Raw genomic sequence first — 22,128 nt, forward strand, 5'->3', positions numbered from 1 at the left:
AAGATAAAGTGACATGCAGAAATTCAGTCTTTGATCAACTAATAAATGATTGTTCTACCTTAATCGGATGTCTCATCTTCGAGTCATAAAAATGCAACAAATCAACAATATTAAAACTCATAACTCGTGAGGGAGAGTTTGACGCCTAATAGGCTTATCCGACTCGAATTCAGATAAATGAACGGTATGCACCAAAAAAAAGCTAAAATTTATAAAAACTGACTATTATAACAAATACTCCATACAATATAAAAAGAGAAATTGTTATGTATAAAGCCGACTTAAAATGGGACAAAAATAATAAAACAAGCCAACACAAAAATCTTCTTGTTCCTATTATTCCAAAATCAATCACTAGCATTCAGAAATCAATAGTTATCATTTATCAAATGAGACGCTAGTTAGTCCAAGAAAAAATCAATGAGATGCTAGATAAAAAGAGCACAAACAATTAAAACAAATGATAGTCTCTATAAATACAAAATCTAAAAGAATTAAAATCATTTTCTCTCATTTTCATATGGTCCTTCATAAATCCACTTACATTAAATACACACTTTTTATGTCCACTTCCTCCATTACCTCAGTCGGCTCAGGGCAACACTTCTCCGTCATTTAAGATCATCGTCTCATATAAAACAATTTTACAATAAAACATTGAAAAACAGTAACTATAAATTTTTCCATGCCCTTATTATAAAATAAATGTGATTTGTACGAAATAAAAGCTACGGTATTTTGTTAACACAAATCCTTATTTAAGACTGGCACTATTTATCTTAAGTTTAAAACGGATCAAATAACTACCACTTTCATACTTTCTTAGACTAAAGAATTAAAAGAGACTTATTGTTTAGTTAAAATATCGCTTAATTTTACGATCACGAATTCTCATTTGTGCCGGACATATCTAAACCTGACAAAATTTACTCGACCAAAATGACTCGATCGGAATAACCCAACCCGACACCCGAACTTGACCCGATCCAGTATAACCCGACCCGAATTTTTATTGTTGCTAACAGATTATCAACAAATAACTTGATAATAGTTGACCTGAAAATGACCTGAATCCAAATAACCTGGCCCGAAATGTGCAGACCCAACCCAAAATTAACCCGACTCAATTGACCCATTTGCTAAGTCACATACCCATAAACATAAACCACTTACATTAAATACACACTTTTTACAGTTAGTCTTGCTGAAGACGGGTCGGAGCAAATGACGGGTAATGTCACTTACAAAACGGATAGAGAGACAAGGTGGGGGCACATGTGCTTCCTTCTCTCCCCTATTTGGGTCATTTATGAGAGGAAATGGTATCCTTCATTTAAATAAAATTTTGTGTTTAAGTCCACTACGTCACTGCAACACTTGTACCTCACTCAAGAATAAAGATCATCCCAATTTAAATCCTACCCAGATATTTAAATCCCATTATATAATCTGGGTAGTCACTCAATTTTTCTAATTCATCCTCTTTCTCTCAATTTCAATGCCTACCCCCAATTCAATTTTTAGGGTTCTAACTCTAGTAGTGCCAATTTAGTAATTTTTTTATCCTAATTTAAATCCTACCCAGATATTAAAATCTTGTACTCAATTTTTCAAATTCATCCTCTTTATGCCTACCCCCAATTCAATTTCGAGGGTTCTAACTTTCAAATTCCCAATTTAGTAACTTTTGATTATGAGTTAGTAGATAAACCTTAAAAAATGCAATTTTCGGATGGTAATTGTAATGCTAATGCTGATTTTAATGAAAATGCTGATTTAGTTGTTAATAGTTATAATAATAATAGCAAAATTGATGTTAAACAACAAAATATAAGTTGTTGGAGATCTAAAAGAAAGCCAATTTCATGGTCATTTGTGTGTGGGATTATGTTGTTTGGGTTTGGTTTAATTTCTTTGTTTACTGGACATGTTGTTTCTGATCTTGAGTACTACTCTCAAAGTTTGATTAAGAAGGGCATCTACAATACATGGGTATTCTCTCTTTATTTTTATTTTTTTTACCAATTTACTCAGTCTGTCCTAATCATTTGTTTAACTTCGATTAAAATACCTTCTACGCTTATTATAATAGGTAAACAAATGACTGAAACGGAAAGAGTAGTACTAATTTTGGAAGTTATCAATAATGTAGTTACTGATGTTTTTGTTGATCATATATGTGCAAGTATTCATGGAGTTTGCAACAGTGTTGTGCTCCAGCTGAGTAGTATAGTATTAATATACATGTTGGTGGATTTTATTGGTTTCAGTTTTGTGGGTTGTTATTAGTATTTCCTTTTGTGTAGTTAATTATGCTCTCGTATTCTTTGAAATTGCTCCATTTGTTTTTGTCGCGATATTTAGGAGTGCAAGTCGGGTAGACTGTAGGGAAATGCCAATTAGGAATGATTTAGCCAGATTTAGAAATGTAGTAATTCCACTGAATTGGCCAAGAAAGGAAAATAACGCTACTACGTAGATACGAGGAAGTAGATTTCAGACTAGAGGAGAGGGTGTACATTTCGGATTTTTGGTTATGAGGAAGTACATTTCAGACTGTCACAACTGTTAGCTTGGTATTCATAGTAGTTGTTTCTAGAAGTTAAGTCATAATAAATCCCATTGCTGTAGTTTTTTTGTTTAGAGCCGATTTGATGAGTGCTTGGTTCTTAGTAGTACTATTGTCACTTTTCTGATGACAATGGCGGAGGGGGGCTGCTTGGTTAACATGTAGCTTTGTATCTGCATCGTGACTCTATTAGGAGTGGCAATTAGCCTATGATGAATTCTCTCGTGTTTGACTAGCCATTTTTAGGAATAATTTCACTTTTAGCAAAAAAGGAAAAAAATCTTCTGCTTAATGCAGGGAAATACGCACAATGATTGGGTTGGTATGGGGTAGCCTGCTGAGAAAGCAGTGTGCGTGTAGGATTTCCGCTTTGTAAAGAGCATCGACAATGTGCTACTACTCTCTTAGAACCTTTTGTTTTTTTACTTGCTTATCCAATGGCACTAGAGGGGATAACTGTAGTGTTGACTGTTGAGTGAGACGGTGAGTAATTCCATCATGGTGAGTTAGGTGGGTGGATTATCTTCAGTTGAGTATGCTTCTTGCTTTATGTGCTATTGATTGATGAGACTAGCTGCCCTCCGTCTCTTTCACATGCAGTTGCTTATAACCCGGTATAGCAAAGAGCATTTTGATTCCTGAGAGTGTTATATCTTTGTTCTAAATAGCTCTGCAAGTTTTGAAGCTGTTATCTGTGCGAATAATGTGATTTTCTGTTCTTGTAGGCTGCAAGCCATCGCGAACGAATTAATATATGGAAATCAAGTTATACAGAAGCTTATTATGGATGCAGTAAAAGAGGGCGACGTTTTCGTTGTAAGTGCAATCTATTTTCGTTGTAAGTCTCATTTTATCCGCCTCTCCTACCTACTTCGTTGAATTCAAAAGTGTGTGTCCTTCCTTTTGGCTCTAAAAGATGAGAATAATGGTTGAAATGGGGGGGAATGATATTCTTTATCGATAAAAAGCCGCCTCATCTTTTGCATTACCATTTCATATGTATCCCCTTCCTTCAGTTCTCTGTTACAAAACCAGGTTTAGTTGGGTATATATGATGTATGAATGGACTATTGACTCTCCCCCGCTCCTACTCTGACATGTGATATTATCGGTGGCTTAATTTGAAAATGCGCCTCGGACATGCTCTAGCCTAAGGCTCAGTAAGTCACTAGCCAAAAGTCCTCGTTGTGCCTTCTGAATATGGTGTAGCTAGCAAGGCATTCGATTATGCTATTAGCATCTTTCTAGTTCTTTTTTAATGCCCTTCTCTTTGCCCCATTACCTTTATTTGTAAGCCTCATTTAAAATCCAAAAAAGGGTATTGTTGCAGAAAAAGTTACTTTGAAAATACAAATTCGTTTGCGAAAACAGCGTCTTTTGTTTACAAGATTTGTGCTTTCGTCATGCTCCATGGTCCTCAGTGCTACAAGGGCCTCAGTTCGCTTTGAGTCGTTTAAAAATAAGTTGAGTGGTACATGGTCATAAATTAATGCTCCTGTTGTGGTTCTATGTAGCGGCGGTTCCTGAGAGATTATCAAATGGCTATTTGCTTATAGCGACTAGTGGAGGGCTCAATCAACAAAGGACCGGGGTAAGTGGGAAGTCATATGTGTAACTATTAAGCTTGTAAACTTGTAAATGCTTCTTCGCATATTTATTCTTTTATTTTGTTTTCACAGATAACAGACGCTGTAGTTGTAGCTCGCATACTCAATGCTACTTTGGTAGTTCCTTCACTGGATCATAATTCATACTGGAAAGATGGGAGGTATAAGAACTTTGATTAAGTTGAATGCGGCCACCAAATAGAATAGAATAAATTTATAAATCATACCTTCGTAATCCTCTTTCTGATTTGTTTTTTCCTTCTGCTGTGTAGTGACTTCGCTGACATTTTTGATGTTGACTGGTTCATACATTCTCTTGCCAAAGATGTGAAAATTGTTAAAAGAGTGCCTGATAAAGTCATGAGATCTATGGAAAAGCCACCATATACCATGCGAGTGCCAAGAAAATCAACCCCGGAAGACTATATTGAGCTAGTCTTACCTATACTCTTGAGAAGACGTGTAAGAAAACTTTAGTTTCCCATGGTATATCAAATTTTATCTTTTTCTATACTTTCGCTAATATGACATTGAAAGGACTCCCAAACTAAATGCTTAAATCACGTGATCCTGTTCTAATAGAAGATATTCGAAGCCTGACAGTGCTTAGATGTGTGCAGGTTGTGCAGCTATACAAGTTTGACTATAGGCTGGCAAATGACCTTGATTCAGAACTTCAGAAGTTACGATGCCGTGTTAACTATCATGCTCTGAGATTTACCAAGCCTATTCAGGAACTTGGTGCTAAAGTAGTCATGAGAATACGTCGAATGGCATCACGATTTATTGCTGTTCATGTAAGGTTGGTTTCATTGAGTTTAAAGTTTAAACTAGTTAATACGAAGGTTGATATAATTACGTTTGATTGTTCATGGAGCTCATTTACTCAGCTGCTTCTAGCCTTCTCGTTCTAAGTATATTATCTCGTTCTAAGTATATTATCTCCGTATCTTTTGCGTTTGAGTTAAGTTCGGACTCTTCATTTTTAGTCAAGTCCCTGAGTCGGACCCTTGACACTTGGACATAGGTACGGACACTGGACACTCCGTTTTAGGCCAAAACATGAATTTTGGTCGAAAAATAGCCGTATCGGATACTTATAGACGAGTCCGAACAACATAGCTTTTATATCTTTGTGATTAATGTGGGGACACTTGCCCACATGAGTTGGTCAAGGGCAGAATTTCCTTAGAAGTGAACTAACTTGCCTATAATAGAAATGTAAACAACTTACTGCTCACTTTGAAATTCTAACTGTTGACTCAAGAACAAACTTGAATTGCATGCCATCATGGCTGGGGAATTGGATTAACTTAAAATATCTTGTACAAATCTGAGGGTACAGTTTCTTCCTGCACTATGTTTGATAATTCAGAACTCGTGCAGATTCGAACCTGACATGCTGGCATTCTCAGGGTGCTACTATGGGGGAGGTGAAAAGGAAAGAAACGAGCTTCGTGAAATAAGGAAGCGTTGGGACACCTTACCGGTGAGCTCCTTTACCTTACTTTATCTTAACACAAAAACTTATATGAGACGGTTGTACATGTGGGACCAACCCCTTAACCCTATAAACAAGTAAGGAATGCATACGGATTTGGTTGGTTGCTCTCACGTTGATATGAGACCATATCATACAAGACTTGTTGCCAAATTTATGTTTTTTTGGCTGCAGTCTCATGTCTTAGTCTTCTCAGTCTTAGTTTCAAATTTTCAACAATTCCTATCCTGTGAATCTGTAGAAACCACTGGCTCGCCCTGATTAGATTGTTCTCATATACGTGATTAAGTTGTCCTTACCATTGCTCGGAGTTTGCTGAATATGATTTGCCATTGAAACTTTATACTTGCAACACCATGTCTTAGTTCAGTCGCCAGTGTGACAACTTTTACTCGTATTTTGGAGTACAAACTTCTAGATTTCAACATTTTCCATTTTAACGAAATATTACACTTGTTCGTGCTTCTAGAGTTCTAGGCGAAGATCGTGTAAGCATCCATTCTGCCTTTACCTTTTCTTCTATATTTTGCCTCAAACGGAAAAAATAAATAAAAAAACTACCTCAATGTTAGCAACTTAGCATTTGTTCCTATGGTGGCTAATGACTGTATGATTATTGTTAGATATTCCTTTGTTGGTCGGACATGATGGCCATTTAGTTTTGAGAGTCGACCATTCTAGTAAAATAAATAATTTCGACCCAACTTCTGCAAATGTGTTGTAATCATTTTTCATCCGAAGTGTACTACAAAGTTTGCATGTAAAGTTACTCTTTTCCTTGGTAGCTGATACGCCATCAAATTCTTTTCCGTTTATGACTTTATTCTACAATGTTTCACACGCCTAAACGGTTTTGAATGACATTCATGTTAGGCGACCCCAAATCATTTTGGGACTAAGGCTTTGTTGTTGTTGTTTATCCTATTTTAAATTGTTCTTTATGTATGTAGGATTTGAGCCCACTTGAAGAGCGTAAAAGAGGGAAATGTCCGCTCACTCCCGAAGAAGTTGGTGTCATGCTTAGAGCACTAGGCTTCAAAAATGATACCTATCTGTATGTGGCTTCTGGCGAAATCTATGGTGGGGAGGCCACTCTACAACCTCTGCGGGGACTTTTCCCCAACTTCTACACAAAAGATATGCTTGCTGCCGAGGAGTTGAAATCTCTGTTGCCCTTCGCTTCCCGCCTAGCTGCTATAGACTACATTGTGTGTGATGAGAGTGATGTCTTTGTCACCAACAACAATGGTAACATGGCAAAGATACTAGCAGGTCGAAGGTAAGAGCTCTTTACTCCGCACTTCCCTGAAATTTTATTCCGCTAATGTGTTGCTGAATACTCCCTGTGTCCCGGTCATTTGTTGTCCTTTTCCATATTGGGGTGTCTAATTGTTATCCAGAAAGAATGAACTTGATGAGCAATTTGATCATTCACACTCAATTTGTTCCACTTGTCATTTAATAATTGGTCATTCCCCTTTCCTTGGTCTTTGTGCCAAAACCAAAGGACAACAATTGACCTGGACGGAGGGAGTAATAAATAAATCGTCTTCTTTCTTCCGTCAAGCTATCACTAACAAACATTTCCGAAGACTTAATATGCCGAATGCTGCTAAACATATCATGTCGTTTTTCTTGTGCGATATCATCTAGTGTTGGAAAATGTGAAACATAATAGTCGGTCTTTTTAACGAGGATGTTATCAATTAAAGAGCATTTTTTTTTCATATGGAGTAATGCTTAATCTATTATTACGCGTAAATTGGGATTATATAATATGTAAAAAATAACAAGAATCCTTTTATGAATTCTCGATGTTGTAGAGTTGTAAGATATCTCACTTACTAAGCATTTCGCGGATGTTATTCAGGCGGTACATGGGCCACAAGAGGACAATTAAACCCAATGCGAAAAAGCTTAGTGCTTTATTCATGTCTCGGGACACAATGGGGTGGAGTACATTTGCGAAAAAGGTCAAGTCGGCTCAGAGGGGCTTCATGGGAGAACCGGATGAAATGAAACTAGGAAAAGGAGACTTCCAAGAATTTCCTGCTGATTGCATATGCAAGAGGCGTATCAGGCCGTCTATTAATGGAACATCTGAAGACAACGGCGATGTTTCTGTTAGTGATGGCTGGCGTAAACTCGGAAACAAAACTGTTGGAGAGGGTTGGGGTTCCCCCAAGGACGCTGACGTAGATGAGTTTTTGCGACGGGTGTGATTGTGAAAACTTGTAGCTACAGTGACCATCTTTTTTTTTTATCAAAATCATACCTAAAGGCGGTGTTAGCGTTGATGCAGTGTTTTTGACGGGGTTTGTCAGTTAAATGTGAGCTAGATTGATGTAAATATCAGGCTAGAAAGGAAATTGTCCAAAGATCGAATCTTGAGATGTAAAACCGACTCTAAAACCATCTTATTTTATGTCTATAGATTTATAATCAAGGAAATTATGTTTCAATCAATGGAACCTCTCGTTAATCGTAATAGATGTACGTACAATTACATACTCCATGCCAAATTCATCCTTAGACAGCAACTGCTATAGCCTATAGGTCGTGGAGTATATGAGTGTATGACTCAATCTAGGGCCGTATGGGAGATTTCGGTGACGGCGTATGAAATCTCAAAAAGGTGCCGTATGGGAGACTACATATTTTTTTTACGTACAATTACATATTTTTTTTACGATTACACAATTAAATATCGTAATTATAGCATAAAACTTGACACTCCTGGTTCGAGTCATGTTTTACTTCAGCAAAGCGCGTAAGATTTTAGTTTAAGAACATTTATTTTTAATTCAACTTCTTCACATTTTAAGACTTTTGCTTTATTTTGTAATCAATTTTGCGCTTAATAGCTAATAGTTGTAATTTGATAACTTGTGTTTTTAAGTTAAACTCACGAGAGATGAATACTTTGTGAAGGGGGGTCCTAGCGATGTAGGATTGACGCCATGGGGCGAGCCAAATGGTAGGATCATGATCAGCGGCGAATAATTATAGGCATCAGGGGAGAGCGGGACGTAGTAAGAGGGAGTAGTCAGTGAAAGTAAGAAATTAAAAGAAAAAATTGGGCTTTGTTTTAGTTGGGCCTGTCTTACAGTAAGAGTGGTCTTATAGAACAATTTTCCGACCATATGAAACCCTAATCACGAATCAACCGGAGATCCCATCAGCACTTCACACCTTCAAAATGTTCCCTGACTCCAGAGTCCATACATCACATTTAAAGACAACTAGTCCTCAAATCTCAAATATCCGAAATCGTGTTCTCAAAAGAAGTCGACAATTATTGAACAAAGAAGCACATTGTTATAGAGAGGCATCTTGACGCCTAACTATACCAAGTGCAATCATGTGCTCTACAATTGTTGGGAGGCCCTAAGAGTAGGCTCCCCAATCTACATGACCCTACATTTAAATTAAAAACATCTACACAACAGATTTTACTGCTGAATTACGGTAAATGCAAGTCTTACCTCCTAAATGCAAACTATAAATATACATACAGAATGTAGATATAGCCTAATAAATCAGTAGCTTGTTCGTTCTTCCAGAACAGTACTGGGATGGATAATCCTCGTGGTTTTTCGTCTCACGTGGTTATTTTCCTGTAACAAGGAGGACGATAACATTGTCATGTTTTATCGTGGGGATGAAGTGAGAAAAATTCGACAATTATGCTTATGAAGTAGAATGATACCTCTAGTGAACACATTCCTACTCGGATTCCTCTGACCTTTGTCATGTGAAAGGGAGGGCATTTTGGGAATTACCATAGAACTCTGCAGGCCTTCCAATAACTGCATTACAAAAAAAACCTTGAATACTTATCAAGTGTCCACCAATGTCCGTTCGTCACTAGGTAGATTATCTAGGCCCAGAAAGAGCAGATAAGCTTGCAGGAAGCATTTGTATTGAAGGTGGTGTTTTCCCACTGATTACTAATAGAATGGCAGTTTTCTGGCCATGACCACGTCTAGTAAATGGTTCGTGTCACAAGTCCAGTCTGATTCCCACCCGTCCTATTCTTCCGAATGTACACATCAAATGGGCCCAGTTACAAGTACACATGAAAAAGAATGCACCAGCTCTTTACTACTCTGTATTTTAGTAAATTTACCACATATCTCGTATAATCTCAACTTCTAACAGTATGCAGTTAAAATTTACCATACACAGTGAAAAAAGAGAAATATATCTTTGTAGCAAATTAACACAGAGTACTTACTCTATGTGTCGGCTGAAATCTCCGATTAGATCTACGGGGTCCAGAAGCTTCATCAACAAATTTACCAGAATCAGCAGCGTAGACTTTCTCTTCCTCTATCTTACTTAACTTTCCACCAGAAGGTGCTAATTTTCCTCTATTCAGTCTTCCCGGTCTACTATGTGATAAAGGGACCTTCTTCAAAGCAGAGCTCGAAGTATGGGAAATCAAAGATGATAAAGGAGCTTCTGCTGGCTCATCAGTAACACCAAAACCATGATCTGCCATCTTCGCTGACGAATTAACATCATGACCAACAGAATCCTCGGCATCAGTACCATGATATGTACCGCTGTCCACATCACCTGATCTAGAGCCAGAATTCTCTTTCTGAGGCAATGTCCGATGAGATTTTCTTGTGCTAGGAACTTTTGGTCTAGATTCAACTGTTCTTTTTTCCCTGGTTACATTTCTTGAAGGAACTTTCCATCCCTGTGTTCCTGTAGATTGTGGCATCACGTACTTTGGAAATTTGACCTGCTCAGATGCCTCCTTGCGGTTGTCACCCTTACTAGCAGGAAAATGTTTACTGACTTCCATAAATTTCTGCGTCTTGCCGGTAGGTTTTGGAACCCCAAATACCACTCTTGATCCCTCTTTCTGCTGCCCAGACCTCAGTGGTCTACGTGCAACACCCTTACTAACCTCTTTCGTAATTTTACCTATGTCAAATGTTCTCTCACTAATCGATAAAGGCAAATTTTTTGATTCCACAGGATCCCTCACGGCCAACTTCCCTTCACTATATAACTTGTCCTTCCCATTGATAGGACTTCCCATCTTTTGTCGTTTCTCTCGTGGTGTATCACTCTGAACACAAACAATGGATATATACATGTTATGCTGATGAGTATCAAGCGAAGTCTATCTGAGGTTTTACCACGCCCGGGCCGCGTGTGAGTCTCCAAAGAAAAAGGAAAGGGAGGTAAGGAAGTTTTCCCTCCCATCCCCCATAAATCCCTCTATCCAAACAATGGGCAAGCGTTCTAGTATACATTTAACATATATAATACCTGATCAGAAGAGTGATGAGGTTTTGAAGAAGTACATTCAACCCACTTTCCGTCAATCCATGAACGTGATGTCCGAAGATTCCATGCCCTGACAGTTGAGGTCTCTCCTTGAGCTGCAACAAGTAGAGTGAGCATAAAGGGGTAAAACAGGGCAGAAAATGGGTAGCTTTCGTCCACAAACAAGTCCAAAAAGCACCAACTCAAAAATGACAAACCTGGAAAATGAACTTTCAAAGTGGTTTCATCCTTTTCATTTTTTTCAGTTACTATACCTTCCCACCAGCTGGAAACAAAAATATGGAGTTGTCACTTGTCAGTTATGAACAACAGAAACTATAAAACATTAGATCCAGCAAGAAAAGCTAGTCAAGCTTGAAAGAAAAAACGTGGAATCAAAGAAAAATTAATTTAAAACATGGAAAGCAACCTAACAAGGGTCTATAAAAACCCTAAAAACTAGTAAAAGACAACAAAAAAAACACTGGAGAAATAACAACATAATAAGTTTGGAGTCTCTCGACTCCCAAGTCCCAATGCTTTCAATGAAGATCCATGAATCACTACAAGTGGAGGTGGGGAGAAATGAGATTCACTAAATACGATAAGCGTAACAATTGTAATAAAACATCTCTCTACTCAATAAAGGAGCACATAAACGGTAAACCAATATAATTTTCTCCAACCAAGCGTCTATTAATCATTTTTTATCATCAAACTTGAGAAACTACGACTAGTATTCTTTCTGAAAATCCTGATGGTTCAAACTAAAATCATAGATACATATAGTTGAAGCTGTATTGTTCGAGACTGGCACATAGACAACACCACACTCAGATAACTACCAGGTAAAATCAGTATTGAAATACCTTGAAACTCTGAACACCGAAAGTAAATGACAAGCTACTAGCCAAATAGGTAAATATCCTTGTTATATGGGCCCAACAACCTACGGGATTATAACAAGAAAATAACAAAGAAGGCACTCCCTCTATCCATGCGAACTGTTTACTTTGTGGTAAGATTAACTTTTTATGTAAGCATATGCAAGTGAGGTAAGAAGTCTCCGTCACACATCATATATCTAAATAGGAAAAATAATTTACTAGCACGGACCCGCAAAAATAAAACACTTAAATGATTTGGATGGACGAAGGGAGTACTAGATAAATGTCTTCAAAGATTAATAACAGTAGCATACCAGTCATCAATCCAAACATCAACCTTGTCACCAGCGCCCCAAGCGTAATCCCCTGAAGCAGCCCTGCGCCTCTTTCTTGTTCCTTGATATTGCAACGAATTAAAAGGATAGGCAACACGTACCACAGGAGCCTTTTCCCCTTCACCATCAAGCCGTACCCACTCACAAAGGTTGCCAGATTCTAGGATTACATATAGAAAAGGTAAATCTATATCAGCTCTTTTTTTATCGACTTTCAGAAAGGATGAAGGAGAGAACCAATAAAGGTGAGAAAAGAAAAGGAACATTCAGGCAAAATCATCTTAAACAATAAACAGCGAATGGAATTCTAAGCCGATAGATGTGGTTCAAAAACAAAATTAAAGTTGGTTAAGAAAAGTTGCATATTGTTATTGAGGGTTGCAACGTAAGAATTAAGAAACATGACTAATCTTCAAAGGCAACGTTTTTCAATTTTCGGTGTTATCTTACAGGACAACCATAAAAAGGATATAATCAAATTGTGACAATGGAACAGAATGCTCTAGATTGGCAGGTTTGCTGCTATTCATGAACCGCAGGACAACTATCTAGCACGACCGCAATTTTTTCTACATTGTCCTGTTGTTAAAAGACATTTAATTTTACATGTTTGATTCCAGAAGCCCTATGGGCCACCAATCCCCTATGTTAGATATACAGTAGTAGAACTTCAATTTGATAACTGTTGAAATATATTTGTTCTCACAATTTAATACGGAGCTTTCTATTTGTTGTTTTCTAGTAAGAGGAAATAAGAACAGATGCAATCGACATGACTAACTGTGAGGAATACCTTCCTCTGAAGCGAGATCGTTGTATAACACATACGCTTTTCCAACTTCTAACTTTAAGACTTTTGCGGAATACCAGGCTGACTTCAAGTTACGTCCACACTTCAAAACCTACATAAACAATTAAGAGTCATCCAAAAAATACTAAAACTAATAATAGTTCACATGAAATGAGAAACTCTAGAGCTAAAGCTAAATGGCAAGAAACAAATGGACATTAATACATTAGACATTAAAGAGCAGAAACAAAAGCATGATAAGAAGTCTATTCAATAGACACAAACCTCAACATGAGAACCCTCCATGATGATTTCATCAGAAAGTGTATTTTGCATATTACTAGTTGCCATGAGGGACTCTTCTCCGTCCCTCCCGGACTTGGGTTTTTGCGCGTCAACAGACCCCATAATGCCATCAGTATGACTCATCCCAGCATCCACAGAGTCCTTTAATCTCTCCCCTTGGTGCATCTTGAAATGACTCCTTTCCCTTGATCCTCCCCTCGCTACTGAAACTACCCCAGAGGGCTTGGTATGAACATCATCAACTTCTTTTAAATAAGGAGCCTTAAACTTGTCTTTGTTCTCATCACTCGATCTAGCACCCAGCTCTGCCTGAGTCTGAGGTAATTTCCAGTATCCATCTGGCCCAGCTTCTATTAGATCAACCAAAGATAATGGCTCACCCATAGCAACAATTTTCCCCGCTTGAGAAACTGCTGATGCAGCAAGCTCAGCAGCTTTCACTATAGCATTCAAGTTTTCTGCTTGTTTTGAAGCAGCTGAAGCCGCTTCAACCCTCCGCTTAGCAGCTTCTTTTGCAGCAACAAGAATTGAGTTTGGCTCATTAGACGAATTCTCAGACTTCAATATAGATGCCGGTGTAGCATTTTGTATATCGTGCACATCAGTGCAGGATTTTGCACTAGATGAAACCACAACACCATGTTTACTGGAAAGAAAGGCCTCATCAGCCAATAATTTCGCCTGCTGTGCGGCACTGAACGCAACCTTTGCAGCTGCTGCAGCCGCTTTAGCAACAGATGCCGCAGCAGCGATTGCAGCAGCCGCTGAAATCAACTTTGATTCCGATTCCAAGGTAAGTCCAGACTCCTTTTCCTTAGCCAACTTGCCCCACAAATCTTCACAGTGAGTAACAGCATTAGCAGCAAGAACTGAAGCATTCTCTGCCTGATTCTTAGCTTCCAAGACATTTTTCAGGCACTCGTCAGAACACATAACACCCTTCATGGTGTCTGGTTCACACTTCTTAGAGGTGTCTACGGAACAAACTATGGAATCAACAGCAATAGATGAACCCAGAGTAGCATCAGGTTGAGGAAGTGCAAGAGCTGAAACACCAACAGCTGAAGAGTGAAGCGCATCGACCGGCAGTGTTTGAGGTGCAGAGGCTGAAGCGGAAGGACTATGATCAGAGGTCGCAATTTTTTTCCTCTTTCTAGGCTTTGAATCACTAGAATGTAGCTCAGGTGGTATCACTTTTGTGTCACGCAGTAGAGATGCTCCTCCATACACGGGGCCGGGAGCCACCGAGTGAACAGCAGTTACGGATGTCGTGTGCTTCATACCAGAGGCTAATGGCAATGAATTATCTCTGACAGGCGTTAACTTCACTGTTTCAGTCATGGTTACTGGTTGGAACTGAACACTAGGAGTAAATGAAGTGGTTTGTGGAGAGGCCAGCCATGGACCAGGGAAGCATGTTTGAGATGGCCAAGGTGAATGACCACTGAAGCTCCCTATAGGTGGAGTCTGAAAAGAATGCAAAGGTGTAGCAGTCTGCTGAAACCCCATCACTTTATGCACTGTGCTAGAAGACAAATTATCACGCAACGGTGTAGAAATGCTCCAAAGAGGTGATGACAATGGTATCATAGGACCCGCCTTTATTGTAGGAGTATCCTTACTGCTGACTTTACTTACAGGTGTGGATAGCACTTTACTTGGATGTGAACAGTGTTTAACCGCCGAATCAGAGGCCCTGGCACCTGTAGTGCTCCATATCAGATTAGCACAATAATCAAATTCTGACCAATGAAGAGTCGGAAACATAGAAAAAGAAAATCTAGGAACTTTACCTGAGGGTGAAGGCAGAGGTGTTTCAGGGCTGGAATTAGACTTTTGGGTCCGAACCCTTTCGACAGCAATACGCCAAACAGAATCCCAAGTAATCCGTCCTGCATCTACAAATCCGCGTAAGCCGCGTGTCAGAACTCAGAAGCAGCAACTCAGAACGTAATCAAACTTCATTATATATATGAGCACCTACCGACGGCCCAAAGGCTGAAACCATACAGCCTCATCGGGGCGGTTCCTTGGCTGCAAAATGAAAATTAACAAATCCATAATCATGAAAAGTAAAATGATTCATATAAATAAAGATGTACAAAAGTGGGTTGTCGATAAGTTAAAGCTAGAAGTTATATCACGTATACGTACATTCTTGAGCATTAATACAATGAAGCATATATCAACTTATAGGAATAAAATAAAAGATAGGATAATTTGTCAAATACTCCTTTTTAATTATGGTCATTTGCAAAACACTGCCTTTTATTCAAAAAAATTGTGCAACACTCCCTTTTTAATCAATTTTTTTTTTTGTTTAATACTCCCAATTTTGAATCTTCGGTCGTTTTTGTTTGTTTGTCATCTCTTATACTTTCACAGCCTCTTTTTCTACCTAATAAACCCAGAAGTTATTTGGCGATTTAATTATGGTGAAAGAGAAGAGGAGTGAGGATTTTGTATGATTATGTTGATTATGATATTGAAGGTGATGGATTTATTGTAGGGCTTAGTGAGAGAGGAATTAGAGGAATCAGGGAGAAATAGAGGAGTCAGGATTTTTTCTTCTCACATGTCAAAACGAGTAAATGGCTGGAAATTGGTTTCTCTCACCGGAGATTGAAAATTGGAAGTATTAAACATAGAAAATGATTATAAAGGGAGTGTTACACAATTTTTTGAATAAAAGGTGGTGTTTCGCAAAAAACCATATACTGTATAAAAGAGTGTTTGACAAATTATACTAAAAGATATAAGGGAGAAATAACTGACATAAGAGATCCGTATACAAAGATCTGAGCTCGTAGTTGAACTTGCTGCAAATCCGTGAAAGGTTGCCGAGACTGCATGTGCCCAAATTGGACATATGGACTACTACCAGGTGCACTCAATGAATTACTAAGATTTTTATTATCTATTCCAGCAGAATTCTCTTGGTTTGGGCCCTTTGCTTGACCTCCCTTTTTGGCAGTCTCCTTAGTAGCTCCTTTGCCTGATGTTCGTCTTCCTTTGCGTTCATGAGTTCCTTTAGAAGTCCCCTGTGAAGACTCTACATCCGCAGTCCGAGCACTCTGACGAGGAGTTTTGGGCGAATGCATTCTTTCCATCTTCCCTTTGCAGGGAGGTATACTCTCATTTGCCACCTAGAACGCGCAATTGAAGATTTAAAAGAAAAGCTAACAAGAACTTTGGTGCAATATAAACCTACTGAACTTGGGAATTTAAATACTTAATCTAGTATGTCATAATATTGTCTCTTGAATGCCTGACATACTTACAATAGTAGGGATGGATTTGTCAGCATCGTGAAACGGCGACCAACTTGTTTCTGACTCCCGGGTTGTATCTGGCATCGCGTTCACCTTAAATGTAAAGTTGTTGTCATCTCCTGGTAAATCTTTTCCTTTTGCATCCTCAGAGGTGGGTTGGCTACCCTTGATAGCATGTTCTGTGGTCTCAGAACCCTTAGCATCTTCAGGGCCATTAGTCTCCATTCCAGAAGGTTCACTTGAACTAATAATGGTTGGAGATCCACAAGACGTCTTATCAACCTCTGGACACATAACTCGCATTTTAGGAAAGATACATATATGATTAATACAAAGCGAATGAGCAGAACAAGAACATTCGTCTGCGGAGACAGTGACCCAATGTTACTCAGGCTCGGTTAGAAGTATCTACAACGAGGATGTGTGAGTGTCCTTCGATTTAATGAAAAGAATCGTGTTTTTCGCCTAAAATGAAGTGCCCAGATATCATACATATGTCAAAATATCAACTTCAAACTGGGTCGACTTGGGCAAAGGAGGGTAATATGAAAACTCGGAGTAACATAGCAATAAGCACAAAGTACATGTATTACTCTTTCCTTTTCATTTATATCATCGAACTTGGAAGTTTTTTTAAATCAAAGGCCCGATTCGAAAGGAAGAACTTTCTACAAGCAAAGATTACAACTTATACCCATAAGATGTATTCCTTATACATATTGTAAACAAAAATCTCAGAGTCTAAAAAGTGAGAAAACTTTCTGTGAGCAAAGATTGCAACTTATACCCATAAGATCTATTCCTTAAACATATTGTAAACAAAAGTCTGACAATCTAAAAAAACGACAAGTATCACAAACAAATAAACGAACAAAAAAATATAAAAAACCATACTCCTATAGTAAACTGGGTGGATGTTATCAAATAGTGTGTATAGTACCTGTTTCCATTCCGCCAGAGGTTTGACCCTGTAAATTATGAAGACCATCATTACTTTTGATCACTTCCTCTTCACCAACAGACTGAGTTTCCAAGTGAGTAGTGAGTGTTTCGACATTCTCAGGATCCAAATTACCAGGAGAAACAGGGAGTTTTCCATCCTGCTCACTACTTCCACAAATAACCTCTCCAGGTACAGAAATTTCAGCTTGTGCATGAGGCAAGTTTTCTTCACTCACTTGAGAGGAAACACCAGAGACATCACCGGCCAAATGCACACCAAGACCCTGTTGGGTGGATGATGAATCATTAACACATCCTTCAACCACTGTAGTTTGGTGGTTTCCAACATCAGAAGAAAACAAATCCGGCTTGATAGATTTACTAATATCAGTACCACTAATCGTATCAGCCCTTTTTGTAGTGTCTTTCGTAGTCTCCACTATTAACAAAGGTGTCTCACACAATGTCCTACTTGGAGACTGACTTGTCTGCACATCCTCTGACATTGAATTATCCGGTCTGGGAATCACTTGTATGAAAGAATCCCTCTTTCCATCAGGTATTGTACAATGTTCAGCAAAGTACCCCGGCTCAGCAGAATGCTGGTTGCTACCATCTACAGACCCTTCCTGAATCCCATCAAGGGTACTTCCGATATCGCTACTTGTAGCCAATGTTTTAATTTCAAGATCGTCAGTCTGCAGTGAAGCTCTTGAGGACGTCTTCTCATATCCTTCTGGGAATAACAGCTTACACTCTTTATTACTTGGAATACTACCAGAATCTTTTGGTTTGGGACAGTCAAGGTTTGCCGCAACAGTATCTACACTGTTCTCTACTCTGGACTCTAAACAAGGGGTATCACCTATGCTAGATATATCAACACCACTTTTTCTTGTGTTTTGGTCCAAAACCACAGTGTCTTCTATCCCTGTCCGAGTAGAAGCATTAATTTCATGTCCGCTCTCGTTGCAGATTGTGTGTGGAACATCAGCATTTTTTTGCACTAAGGCTTCAGAGGCACCAAGCGCCACCATTTTGGAGCAACCAGTTGTTTTAGGTTCTTGTACATTTTCATCAGCTGGCTCAGTATCATGTTCTCCTTCATTTGCTGAAATGACACTCGTTGTAGACACGGTGTTTTGGGTCAGATTATGAGGATTTTCAAATGATAATCCAGCATTTTCAGAATTTAGTGCAGATACTTCAACAAGAGGCAATTGCTCATCCAGGGGCTTGTTTTGACTAGAATCTTCATGAAATTCATTCTTCGGTCCCATGTTGTCAGAGTTTCTCGTATCTAAGTCAATATCAGATTCTACATGTCTTGCTGAACCACTTTGATCCTTACACACACTCGTCCCAAGAATGATGCTCGCTGCAGGCATCATCTCTTCCTGACCAACAGATTTTAATAGCATTTCGACAGATTCTGAGGATGTTGCCTCAGACCAAACATTATCTCTTCTCGTGTTTGAACATGGATCAGCTGGAGCCGAGTTAAACTCCATTCCATTACTTACTTGGGAGTAATCCTCAATCCACTGATTGTCCTCTTGACTTGGGATACCCAAAAATACCTCGTTCTCAACTAAGCTATCAAACCTTAAATGACCTTGGAGATTATCGTCAAAGTCAAACTTTGGAAACTCGTACGGTTTTAGCCCCGTTGAATTTCTATTCCTACCTTCACTGGCTAATTGAAGACTATGCCGCGAGATATCATTGTCATCATAATCCATTGGTATTGATCTAGCACAACACAAGCCATAAGTAAATATACAACCCCACAGATAATAATACAAACCAACAACTATTTCCCTACTTCAATCTTCTACATTTCTAACTCCAAATGTTTCTAGAATATTTGAAACTCTACAATTAATTCAACACCACATAGTTACTTGACTATCCATGAGCACTTAGATCAACTGGCAAGGGGTTGTTCTAGCTTAACCAGAGGTCTCGTGTTCGAGTCCTGGGAACGCGGCAGTGTTAAATCTCATGAGGGAAAGCTTTACCGCCCTAGTGGCCCTACCCGGCTCGAATCCGGATTAAACCGGATGGTTTACACCCAAAAAAAAAACATAGTTTCTTGACTACACCGAATTTCCAACATTTCTTCATTTTCACTGGTTTGAACTAATTACATGCTTAATTTATACTTATACACAGTAATAACCCTAATTTATACTAAAACTACCAAATTTAAAATTAAAAAAAGAAAACAGCAAAAATGAAGAACAGCACAACAGTAAAAGTAAGAAAGAAGTTACCTCCCTCCATAAGGTGACGAAATCTAAACCGTCGAATTTATCGCGTTGACAACGGTCATTTACCTCAACCTACACCAAAAAAAGCACCAAAAAACCCTAATTTTTCAGAAATCACGAAACAAATCAAAAATCAATTGAATTAGAAGTTAATTAAACTTACGTAGAGCAATCGAAAGAGGAAATAGGAATCTCCGGCGAAGAAAGTAAGAAATCGAGGGTTTTGGATTGAGCAAAAGAGAGTGTAGTTGAGAGAGTACGGAGTTTTGATTTTTGTTTGTATAAAAAAAGGGGGGAGAATGAGGAGAGAGAAAGAGAGTGTTGTGAGTGTGTAATACGATACGGTCGAATAAAAGTGGGGGGAGGTTGTACAAAATGTGTGATTTTGAATGTTTGAGACGTAATATCCGTTTTAAGTATGAAACGAGTTGAATAGTTAGATATTTAGATTGATAAAAAAAATGTATCAGGTTTAAAATTTAAAAAAAAAAATGTCTCAGTAGAGTATATACTTGTAAATATAATATTTCGTATGAATTAATATTTGATCCGTTTTAAACTTAAATACAATATGACGATCTTAAATCTTAACCGATAATGAGGTGAGAGAAGGACAGCGCAAGAGTGTGAATAGTACAATACGAATGTGATACTATAATGTTATCGATGTATTTTAGAAGGAGTGTGGGTGTATAAAAATGGGGTGGTCTGAAAAAAATAGGGGTGGTGTGTTTGATCTAACGGTGGGGGGGTGGGTGATGAGGGTTGATGTGATTAGTGCGTTGGATTGGTGTGTGGGGGTGTATAAAATCCGTGTACTTACAATAATACTTGTTTAAAACGGTATTTAATCCGTCTTCACCAAACTCCCCACGACCCCACTTACTAAATATGGATCATCCACACCAAACTCTCCATTATCCTTTTTTAGTAAAAAGCTTGACCAAATGGTCATTTTTACTATAATTTATTTACACATTTGCCATCAGCTTTATCCTCAAATTCATTTTCCGGCCAAATTTTGGACAAACTCCGGCGTTGACTTTGTTTACTCCTTTTATCATGTGAGAACTGTTTTTTTTTTTTAACCTTTCATTCTGTTTTCCCTGGAAAAAATTCAACACCCTCTCTTCTCTCCTCGTTCTTGTCCTCATTTAACCTTTTCTCATTCATAACCATCTTCTTCTCCTATCCTCCTTATCTTTCTTCTTATCTCCTTCATCTTTATTTCTGATTTTGCCCAATACCAAGTACCTCAATAAGATCCACGAAAACCTAAACTAGAAGAAAGATATGCAATTGTGGCATTCATGTTGTACCTAAAACATGTTGAAGCTTCGTGTGATGAGAAAAGTTAATCAACTCAAGCAAGGAGTTAAGGAGAAAATGCATTTGAAGGAGTTTGAAGTCAAATGTGATAAGATGAAGATTTGCGTTGGAGATGTAGAGGTCATAGAAGAAGAAAGCTAAGATTTTCATAGGATTGATGTTTTCAATATTTGTTTTCTATGTATTTCAATGTGGGCTAATGTAGACTTCAAATAGATGTTATATTAGGTTATTTTGACTTGAAATGCAATGTAATGTACTCAAGTAATGATTCTTTTTAATTGCATTGCTTACATTTTGTCATTACAAAATAGTGGATGGGTGATTACAATAAAATTCACCAATCCTAAATAGGTGAAGGAGAAAGGGAAATAGGCATAGGGACTATGGTAAAAGAGAAATTGGAAAGGGGGGGGGGGAATGGGGAAATAAGAGAGTTCCTACGTGAGAATTGGAATAAATAAGGTCCATGCCGGAGTTTGATAAAAAATTGGTCGAAAAATAGGTTTTGGTAGTTTTCAACAAAACTTTAAAATTAAAGATATTGTCTTGCAAAAAATAAAATGATAGGTAGTGTATTTGTAAGTAAGATAAATCTTAGGTAGCTTTTGACAAAAAAAAAACTTAGGAATAAGTCAAACTTATACCAACTATTTGTTTGTCAAACATAAGGGTTTTATATCCATACTACTCGGAATTAAAACAAACACATGGAATGAGGAATTGGGTTATAACTTCATACCAATCAGGTATGATTCCTGATTCCAAACTCATACTCATACGCGAAACAAACGCTTCATTTAATATATTGAGAAAACATATATTTATTGGCTTTATAAATACAATCAATATGAAACTTGACCCATCTTCAACTTAAGACCGATGATGTCGTCTCAAATGAGAATTTGTGGTGTACTTATATTTGAGAGTAGACTTGGGTATCGGGGTCAATTAGACCTATTAAATTTTGACCGACCCGTAAACCCTACCCAATCTAACCCATCATTTCAGGGTCAAGATTTAAAAATAAT

At 38.1% G+C, this 22,128-nt stretch overlaps 2 protein-coding genes across 3 annotated transcripts; one reads left to right on the plus strand and one right to left on the minus strand.

The window, feature by feature from the left end:
• The first annotated feature begins 1,367 nt into the window (after nt 1-1,367).
• LOC141592149 (O-fucosyltransferase 29) lies at nt 1,368-8,090 on the plus strand. Of its 2 annotated transcripts, none has more exons than XM_074412734.1 (9): nt 1,368-1,992; nt 3,295-3,385; nt 4,084-4,160; nt 4,249-4,337; nt 4,449-4,638; nt 4,797-4,978; nt 5,563-5,665; nt 6,628-6,956; nt 7,548-8,090. In XM_074412734.1, exons 1-9 carry the CDS (start codon nt 1,720-1,722, stop codon nt 7,897-7,899), a joined length of 1,686 nt encoding a protein of 561 aa, XP_074268835.1. In that variant the 5' UTR covers nt 1,368-1,719; the 3' UTR covers nt 7,900-8,090. The 2 variants fall into 2 exon arrangements, with proteins under 2 accessions (XP_074268835.1, XP_074268841.1); XM_074412740.1 differs by having other exon boundaries at nt 1,426-1,992; nt 3,295-3,407.
• An 818-nt stretch (nt 8,091-8,908) lies between these two features.
• LOC141592160 (protein SWOLLEN 1) lies at nt 8,909-20,149 on the minus strand. Its single transcript, XM_074412754.1, has 15 exons — nt 19,932-20,149; nt 19,772-19,840; nt 17,494-19,247; nt 16,563-16,837; nt 16,057-16,427; nt 15,266-15,315; nt 15,075-15,179; nt 13,261-14,984; nt 12,979-13,087; nt 12,165-12,345; nt 11,182-11,249; nt 10,967-11,079; nt 9,915-10,763; nt 9,387-9,486; nt 8,909-9,294 (listed from the first exon to the last, which is right to left on the minus strand). The coding sequence occupies exons 3-15, from the start codon at nt 19,235-19,237 to the stop codon at nt 9,287-9,289; spliced, it is 5,697 nt and encodes a 1,898-aa protein (XP_074268855.1). The 5' UTR covers nt 19,238-19,247; nt 19,772-19,840; nt 19,932-20,149; the 3' UTR covers nt 8,909-9,286.
• Nucleotides 20,150-22,128: the final 1,979 nt, after the last annotated feature.

Source organism: Silene latifolia, chromosome 1, assembly GCF_048544455.1.
Source record: "Silene latifolia isolate original U9 population chromosome 1, ASM4854445v1, whole genome shotgun sequence".
In the NCBI taxonomy this organism is placed as follows: domain Eukaryota; kingdom Viridiplantae; phylum Streptophyta; class Magnoliopsida; order Caryophyllales; family Caryophyllaceae; genus Silene; species Silene latifolia.

Coding starts and splice junctions, on each gene's coding strand:
- LOC141592160 (XM_074412754.1), bottom strand. CDS start 19,237: ATGGATTATGATGACAATGATATCTCGCGGCATAGTCTTCAATTAGCC. Junction 15,316..16,056: donor TTTGTATACGGATCTCTTAT/GTCAGTTATTTC, acceptor TTCATTTTGCAG/CCAAGGAACCGCCCCGATGA. Junction 10,764..10,966: donor CTCATCACTCTTCTGATCAG/GTATTATATATG, acceptor GTTTGTGTTCAG/AGTGATACACCACGAGAGAA.
- LOC141592149 (XM_074412734.1), top strand. CDS start 1,720: ATGCAATTTTCGGATGGTAATTGTAATGCTAATGCTGATTTTAATGAA. Junction 1,993..3,294: donor AGGGCATCTACAATACATGG/GTATTCTCTCTT, acceptor CTGTTCTTGTAG/GCTGCAAGCCATCGCGAACG. Junction 3,386..4,083: donor AAGAGGGCGACGTTTTCGTT/GTAAGTGCAATC, acceptor GGTTCTATGTAG/CGGCGGTTCCTGAGAGATTA.